General features: G+C 29.3%; 1 protein-coding gene across 1 annotated transcript; it reads right to left on the reverse strand.

The window, feature by feature from the left end:
• Positions 1–23: 23 nt before the first annotated feature.
• LOC119606815 (serine protease snake-like) lies at positions 24–2261 on the reverse strand. Its single transcript, XM_037960423.1, has 3 exons — positions 2021–2261; positions 1626–1896; positions 24–651 (listed from the first exon to the last, which is right to left on the reverse strand). The coding sequence occupies exons 1-3, from the start codon at positions 2115–2117 to the stop codon at positions 57–59; spliced, it is 963 nt and encodes a 320-aa protein (XP_037816351.1). The 5' UTR covers positions 2118–2261; the 3' UTR covers positions 24–56.
• Positions 2262–9488: the final 7227 nt, after the last annotated feature.

Below are 9488 nucleotides of genomic sequence, written 5' to 3' on the forward strand. Positions count from 1 at the left end.
TTCAATTAATAAAAAGGAATGAATTCATTGCTTGTCAAACATTTATTTCAATTCAATTAACGTACATATTTACTAATCCAATCTAGATAAAAATTTACATTTGTATATATCGCTGGTACATTGGGCAGGGCACAACCAGCAAAACCAAACGAAGTAATTCCCACCACATTAAACATACAGGGATATTTTGTATGTTGCACCAGTAAAGGACCACCAGAATCTCCTTGGCAAGTGTCTTTTGCTTCAGTAGAACCAGCGCAAAGTTGAGAATATTTAAGTCCCTCTGGTAGTCGGTCTTGACCTTCTGATCCTTGCGCTAACCAATCACACTTTGCATGAGAGTAAGACCTTAAAGTAACTTTCTGTAAATGAGATGAACTTTCACCCGAAAACTTTGTATGACCCCAACCGATGGCAATTAAAGAATTGGCGTTTTGTAAACCAGACGATGTTGGCAAACAGGCTGGATGTTTATAACGATCAAATTTGACAATTGACGATAATTTAACTAAACCTATGTCATTATAGGGTTTACCATAATTATAATCCGGATGTTCAATTAATTGTTGTACAGCGAAGTCTTCGGGTTTAGCATCGTCACTATCGGAGTCAAAGTCTAATTCGCCTAAGCGTACACGATTGACATGGCCTCTAGAAGAAAATAAAATATAAAACACAGATTAGAAGATCCAAAACTCACTATCTTTTCCATTAAATTGCATAAAATATAATATTTATTTTTATTAAATCAATAGAAAATTTTAATATTTCAATTAAAATCTTTCTATCTGTTATAAATTTGTAAATAATTTTGCAAATATTTTAAATTCCGATTATACAAGGGTTTAAGATATGGTCTTAGAAAAATATAGCAGAAGAAAAATTAAATAAACTTCACGAAGTAGCAAAATAAACAGTTTTTGGTCTCCAGAAAACTTGTGTTATTTTAGATAGAGACTATTAAATATAGTCACTCAAAAAAAGTACAGAAAACTAGTTGGAATATTCAGAATATTATATTCTTCTTATCGAGAGCAGCAGGACAATCCGAAATAAATGTATTTATCCCAACCCACTGCTGACATTAAAAACTTCTAACCTATTTTAAAAACTCCAACATTTTTGATAATTGGTATATAAACAATTATAACACACCTAAATAGTGGTTGTAGTCCCACAATATGAGGAGCAATAGGAGGAGATGCCTACAAATATTCTCCATTAACAAGGTTTGTTTTTATTTAAAATGGAAAATATCGGTTCATGATTTAACATTTGTATGAAATGACTACCGGAATACAGTTTAACCTGTCACAAATAGCAATCGTAATAATATTTAGCATTATTTATCCAGAAATTATTAAGACAAAATTCGACAAAAATCATTTTTTCCAAGAAATCGATCCATAAAGCTCCCATAAGTGTTTATATGTATGTATTAATAACAATATTTGAAAATGCAATCTTGTGTATTTAGATTGCAATTTTTTGTGTATTACTGTAGTGTATAGTAAAATATATTGCAAAAGCAATGATGCAAGTCCATTTACACACGATTTTCGATAGAGTATTTGTGAATTTACTAGTATATATGTATATACATATGTATGTACATAAATACTTACAGTGAAGCGTAAAAACAATGAGCCGCTGTTAAAACAAAAGATTCACTTAAAAGTGTACCACCACAAAACCAATTAACATATCCATTCTCAGCCATATGACCCAAACGGGCCGCAAAAGCAAATTCTTTAGGACGAGCATTTTCACCACCCACAACAAAACCTCCAGCAGTTGAACAGTGATCCTCGGTAAAAGATATTTCATTAGCACCAGGCAGATAGTAACTAAAGGTTTTTGTTTCCTCAAATACCAATTGTTTGTATTTTGAACATTCTATAGAACAGGCAAAAAAAAAAAAAAAACAAAATTAAAAAAATTTATAACCAAATCGTGAAATAATTTTAAACACTTTATAAATAGAGTATGTACTCGTAATAATAACAATAACAACACATACTAAAATCATTTTCCTGCATTTCGACACAGCCCATAATCAATAGACTTAAGAAACAAAACTTGAGTAGAATTTGTTTATTATTTAAAAAGTTTTGCATAATGATGATGTTTTTTTGTTGTTGTTTAAATAAATTTATTTACTTTACTTTATTATTTATTTTTATTTTGTTTATAACAGAAATTACACTGAAATAACGTTCAAACACCTTTAAAAGTCACTCTAACAATGATGATGATCAAACGAATGCTAATTTTAAATCAAATTTGTATTTTCTGTTTTTTATTGTGTTTTTCAGACCAGTCTCTGCCAGAATAAGAACAAATAAATACTTAGTAGTTGGGACTTTTTGTTGTTAGTAATAAGAAAATGTATTTACTATATATTCGGTTTTTTCATCAATTACTTAAGTAAATAATGTTAAAAAAGGGATTTTTTTTAATTAAGCTACTAATTAAGCTATATTCTTTATTTGCAGAGTTCTAAAATAACTTATTGTATTAGTGCATGTAGTTAAACAAATATAATAATAATCTATTGTGAATTTAATTTTAATATGTTCAATATTCTTTTGGCTGGGATTTGCAGAAACTAAAACTACGAAAGAATTCTATTTTATGAAAAAAAATTTAAAAATGGGTTAAAAAATGTAAACAATTGACCAAATATTTTTAAACAAAAATTTTTGAAAATTTTTTTGAATGTTTTTGCATGCAAATAAATATACATATTTAATTTAAATCAAAACCTTGAATAAATTAAAATTTTTTGAAAAAAAATTTTGAAAATTTATTTGAATGTTTTTGCATGCAAATAAATATATGTACATATTTAATTTAAATCAAAACCTTGAATAAATTAAATTAACTTTTAAAGAATTTTCAAATTAGAATACAAACATTTAATACATTTAAATCTCTGAATTATGCTGCAGAAATAAATAACTGGTTTTATTACAAAACTATACAATATGTATGCAGATTTCAATAACAAAAATTCAATGTTAAAATTTAAAGATATAATCAAATTGTTTGATATAAAGGGGACTTACATTTTCCAACCAAAATGCTCCTCTAAGCTGACACCAGTGTCAATATTAAATGGCTTTTAATGATTTAATAATTACATTTTCATGTCTGTCAGTCATTGAGTCATCCGTTAAGAACTCTAATACAGTTTATTTAAAAAAAAAGGATTTTTTACCGCATGATAGTTCATTATCTTCTCAGAACAAAAATCGAAAAATAGGTCTCTGAAATCATATAATATGATCCATATCATTAAGACATTTTTATTGAATTAAAATAGCATTTAAGCTATGTATACACGGATGTTAGATCTTACAACGTTGGCATTAAAATGTGCAGAAAATGTCTAACAATAGTATGAACTTACAAATTTTATCTTGCAACATTGTCATTACTGCTTTTTCTGACAACTTTGCAAAAGAAAAATTGTAAGTTCACACGATTGTTAGACATTTTTTGCCCATTTTACTGACAACGTTGTAAGATCTGAAAACCGGTTTTAGTTTATTAGATATCGTGTTTTTCGTGATATCTGTGTCAAACACAAAAAAAGAACTATGTTTATCATAGCATAACTCTTTCTACTGATTCTACATTAGTTGTATCATGTAACTTTAAGTTACGATATCTCGAAGAAGGAAGAATATGTAACACGGTTAAACCTTTATTTTAAAGTCGACAGATTATACTTTCAGATGAAAGTATTTATAACAGATGTTATAAATAAAGATGTTTTCGCGCTGGTATATTTATGACACAATATCTCAAAAACCTAATGTGATGGATAAATTCGGAGATTTCATATTCTACGTAGCTCTTGTTGCTTTTTTATATTAAGTTATATTTAATCCCAATTATATCTACAAAATTTCAAAATATTTTCATCCAAAATTCCAATTTTTAACCACTTGGATCCCGCTATTATTCAATATCGTTAAAAATTATAAAAAACAGTTAAAAACTTAGCCGGCTTACAGCCGATTTTAAGCTGTCGCCCAAATTTTTAATTTCAACCGCCGCCGACGCCGCCAATAATATTTGTCGGCGCAGATCTCTTGTGTGTAAAAGAAAAAAGTTTTTAGAAAAGAAAAATTGCAAGAATTCCTCAGTTTTCCAACTGTGTTTTTTCGTGTGTGTGTAAAAGAAAAAAGTTTTCGGACAAAAAACCAAAAAGAAAATTTTCCTCATTACAAAATTTTTCCAAAAAAAAATAAAAAATAAATTAACACAAAAATATCCCAATTGGAATTAAACAAAAAACGAACAACTAATTGGAATACAAAAGCTTAATAATAGAATAGTATTTATAACTAAGAAAAAATGTGCACAAATATTATGTGAAGTGAAAAAAATATTGGCATTGAAACGAAAAAGAAGAAAAGAAAAAAATTCTGTAGTAGTGAAAAAATCCATTTGTAAAAAAAGAGGAAAAGGCAGTGCAGCAGCAGAGCCGAGAAAAAGAAGTATATACGACGCGAGCAGCACACAAGCAGACACACAGACGGACGGACATACGTTTATAGATGCTAGCGTTTCGCTAACGTTAGCTCATTGAGCTACACGGAGCAAAAAGTTTTTGTATTTTTATATAGGGGTTTTTGCTATTTTTCTGGCGGGGTCTAGGAGCAAAATCAGCTCATAGGAAATACACAAGTTTGTGTGTAATATTTTGTTCAGTTTGCTCAATGACCTATTGTGTTGCAAGGCTTATTATTAAGGTGACAGCAGAAACGAATTCGTCAAACTGTTTGTATGGAGTATGACAAAGTGTCAGATTTTTTTCATGTGTAATTTGACATTCTGGTAACTGACAAAATGTCGACCTGCTACTACTAGAGAAAGAAAATTCAAGTAGAAAGAAAATTCAGAAGAAGAAGAAGAAGAAAAAGAAAAATTTTCTTGTGTCAATGTGTATGTGTGAAAATGTTTGTGTGTGTGCATGTGTGAAAATATGTGTGTGGAGGAGATTACAGAAAAATATAATTTTTTCTTGCTGCCACAATTTAGAAGAAGAAAAATAATACATATTTTTTCTTCTTCATTCTTTCTACTACTTTAATTACAATTTTATTTGTATTTATTTTTAACAAAAAATACATACCTACATATTTTCAATAAAATTTTATATACTTTACATGTTTTGTGGAAAATGTAACAGTTTTATGAAAAAAAGTGAAAATTATCCTAAAGAAATTATAAACTTGTGAAAAACGGCTGTAAACTTTTTTCTTATTTGAATGAGTATAAGAAGAAAAATTCTTATGACGCAGTATTGAAACAGAATAATTTCGTATAATTATTAATAAAACTGAAAAGTTTAAACAAAAAAAAGTTAAAATATGAATGAAATATTTGTTTAAAAGTGAAAAATTCCTTGGAAAAGTATTACAAGTTAAAAATAATAAAAGAAAACTTAAATACATACACACAAATTTTTTTAAATATTTTTGGAATTCATTCAGTAACGTCGTGATCAAACTCTTTAGGTACAAAAAAATATAAGAAAAATTAGAGGAGCAAGTATATCTCTGCCAGCTATATCTTCGCGGTTGCCATTGTGGTTGCTCGGTTGATTGAATTGGTTTGTTTGTTTGTTGGTTGGTTCTATGTACAACGATGAGTATGTTGCCTTCACTTGCATTTTTCAACTTCATCTCGTCTCGTACTCATCAGCATTAACATCATCATCATCGCCACCATCATCATAGTTGTAGTCGTCATTGTAATCGAAAGTCTGTTGAATTTTTGTTTTTAATTATTGGATGTGGGTAAAAGTAGTTTCTATAAAGATAAAAAACAATTATTTTTTAGTATTTTTTATGAAATAAAATTTTGAATAAATTTTTTAAATTAAAATGAATTTCATTGAAGGATGCTATAGAAAATTGAAGTATATACGGTTATGACCAATCATAAAATCCTAAAAGACAGAGATTTTAACTAACGTCTAACCACCTGTTTGCCTCTAATTTGTCTTTTATCACAGATGTACTCTTTGTAAACGAGGGTGAAGATAATTGTCCCTTTAGTGTCCCCTTTGTACGCGAGAGAGTGGACACTTGAAAAACAAACTTAAGCCTTTTCTCTTTCTCTTTGTAATCTATGGGTTGACAATTAACTTCTTCGTAGGACAAGCACATGTTAAAATAAATAGTCAACTGGGCCATCGGTTGCTAGGTGTCCGACCGAACTGCTGGGACACTTTTTTAGGGTTAAAATTGTTTTTAATTTTTTCTAATAGTAGATGAAACTAATGTGCGTTACTGGCCTAATATTGGCTTTCATTTAAAGATCTTAGTACCCCAAAATTTGAAAGTTTTTGGTTTACCGGTTTTCCTGTAACTTTAACAGGAACACTTCACACGTTCCCTGGAACAAACATAGAAATATTACAAATTTCGTGAGTTTATCGATTATGAAAAACCTTTTTGTGTAAAGACTTGTGTATATTTGAAAATTTTAATAGAAGTAAAAGTATCTGAAATTTCCTGTAAGAACAATTTTGTTTACCTATTGATGACCATTCTAGTCCATTGACTATTTAAATGTGTATTACAATTTGGATATTGATTAGTCTTATAGATAAATCTATGGACTAGATTTCATGACATGGCTCAGCTACTCAGTTGGAGCTTATTGCTAAATAACTGAGAAAATTTATACATTTTTGTATAACAAAATGTATGGATCAAGTCCGAATTATATTTCAAAACGCAAATAGTATGCTATCTCTTTGCAAGCACAAAATATATCTATAATTTTTCTTATTTATTATCATCTATGTCATTTGTTTGACCACTTTTGATTACAATATGATGTCAAAGTTTAGAAATTAGCCGATAAAAAAACTCACCTGATAATATAATTACCCTCAAAGTTGGACCATTCTATGCGATGCGGTTTTTAGATAAATCTCAGCCATAAACAAATCTAAAGGAATTTTATTCAAGAAACCAGAGCTATAAATTTCTCATTGCAGGGTATAGACAAAGAAGATGTTAAATTTCATTACAAAATCTTCTTCTACAAAAGTAATATTCTGGTTTTAACTATTACAATGTATTAACATTTCTGGTACTTAAAGTCTAAGGGAATACATAATAACTTTATTGGATTCCGAGTTCTAACGCAAAACTGCTATTATTGAGATTTCTACTTTCAAAACTCTTCCTAAGCAAGCAAATTAGATGCTATAGGGAGACAGTATTATTACTGTGGTACTTTCACAATCACTGGCTGAGCTGATAGAAGATTCACCACAACCCCTCTGTACCTTGCAAAGAACACACAGATGAAAATGTTTTTATGTACCTGGTTCGGACGGTCATTAAACAAGCAATTTGCTTAAGTAATATAGCAATATAGCTAATATTGCCTAACTTCCAAGATGCAAAAACATCACTTCCGTTTACATTCTTTACAGCTAACGTAATCGGTAGACCGAAAAAACAATCCACCAAATAAATTCTTACTCACAGAGAATACACTGTGGTAATTCATATAAGAGCCGGGCTTGAACATACCTGGACAAAGAAAGGAATTCTATGGTATCATACGAACAAGACAATCATACATCCATCACCATTCATTATAGCACACTTTTGATTTATCCGACACATTCATATGAGTATATCCTCACCTGAAACGTAAACGGCCTTAACTAACCAAAAATTCAAAATCGATTTTATTGTTGATTCTAATGTATTGCATCAAAACAAATTTCCACATAAATTTTACTCCTCCGACCAAAATTTGCGTTTTTATTGACAAATAACAATCTACAAAAACATTTAAAAATTAAAGGTAGAAAGTCCAATTGATTCATTTTTATCTACATACATACATACGCCATTGTCAACTATCTTAACAAATAATAGGTTTCACTATCAAACAATTAGAAACAAACTTTTCAATTAAAATATTTTTTTGCTTCTCCTATAAAATTTCAAAAATGCTAAATAGGACCCTTTGCGTTTTAGATGACGATATGGGTAATGCTAGATCGATATACCTCTGATTCATTCTATATCTTATTCAGTTATATAATACTTATAGGACTGGATAAACGCAGTCTTAGAGATGCTAACGGGGCTTTGCTAAGTTAGGGCCTTTATCAATAAGTGGGCAGTCATATACCGGACTATTGCAGGTTATGCTATGATGAGAAGGACAATTAGCAACTATTCTAGAATACAAAATCTCAGCCTGGAATGGCTAGGGATAGTTTCCATGATGAACTGGGGGAAATTGATATGAATTGATTAGAGAAACAGAAATAACACATAATTAAAGTTAATAACTGCTTATAAATGCGATGGAAATGAGTCAAATTTGAGAATTATAATTAATAGATTTAGCTATTTAAGTCATTTAGCTATTTTTTCGTTCGCTGATCCGATGCTCATAATAGCAGAATGAATCATAATTGAATTATTCATATAATAACAAATCTAAAGAACCTTTTAACACTTCCATGTCTTTCCGGCTATACTCATTACCACATTGAAAGTCTATTTTTGCTTGACCTTGTGCTTTCTTCATGATTTGGATGTCTAACCTTTCTATAACCAGCCAAAAAGTAATTTATTGTTAAAATCATGTATAAATGATTAAGGTTTATGGAACCATATTTTAAATTCTATAACGAGGAGTATTACTTCTTAAAGGATCACAAAGAGACGAGATTCTTTACTAATTCATATTCTTTCTTTTATATTAAAATAAATATACAAAGATTTTTCGAAAATATCAATTTTTTTGCCTACAAATGATAAAATAACACTTAAAAGACATAAAAAGGAGTAATTTTTCCATCAATGTAAAATGGATCCATTTCAGGGAATCAGTTATCACCAAATATCTAAGGCGAAAAGGTTATAATCTCTTGTTTATGTAACAGTTAGTCTATGGTCAATAGTTTTTTTTTTTCTTGGTGTCGCTTTGGATCGAAAATCCAATTTTTGAGGGAACGGTAATGATCCGTATTATGAGCTACTGAAATCGCAAGAAATGCATATTACAATATCAGTTAAAAACTATTTACAAAATAGTGGTTAGGAAGGTGTAACTTATCCTCTTTATAGTCTTGAACTTGTTATGTCCAATCAATATGTGTTCCGAACGATGTATACAAATACGTTACACTTTAGAACTGGGTATCTTGGCTGAAAATGAGCTGTTCTTTGGGAACAGCATTCATATGTTGAACTCTGCCGAACAAAATTAGAGATTTTATGTCATACATACAGATTTTATGACATACATACATATTAAGGCTAAAAGACCATATAAACGTTTGCAAATACAGCATTGTCAATTAACTCCCGTATTTCAAATAGTTTTTGCTTCTCCTGTAAAATTATGACAACGTTTGATATATTTTTATGTTTTTCCTAGTTATATACATACATATCTTGTAAAATTCATTAATGAAATTAATAAAT

Source organism: Lucilia sericata, unplaced genomic scaffold, assembly GCF_015586225.1.
Source record: "Lucilia sericata isolate MDLA Ls3-8-SP2 unplaced genomic scaffold, ASM1558622v1 Contig000626F_arrow, whole genome shotgun sequence".
NCBI lineage: Eukaryota > Metazoa > Arthropoda > Insecta > Diptera > Calliphoridae > Lucilia > Lucilia sericata.

Excerpts from the sequence above, each read along its gene's own strand:
- LOC119606815 (XM_037960423.1), bottom strand. The coding sequence starts at position 2,117 with ATGCAAAACTTTTTAAATAATAAACAAATTCTACTCAAGTTTTGTTTC. Across the intron at positions 1,897-2,020 it reads AATGCAGGAAAATGATTTTA|AATGTTCAAAATACAAACAA; the intron begins GTATGTGTTGTT and ends CCTGTTCTATAG. Across the intron at positions 652-1,625 it reads CATTGTTTTTACGCTTCACT|AGGCCATGTCAATCGTGTAC; the intron begins GTAAGTATTTAT and ends ATTTTCTTCTAG.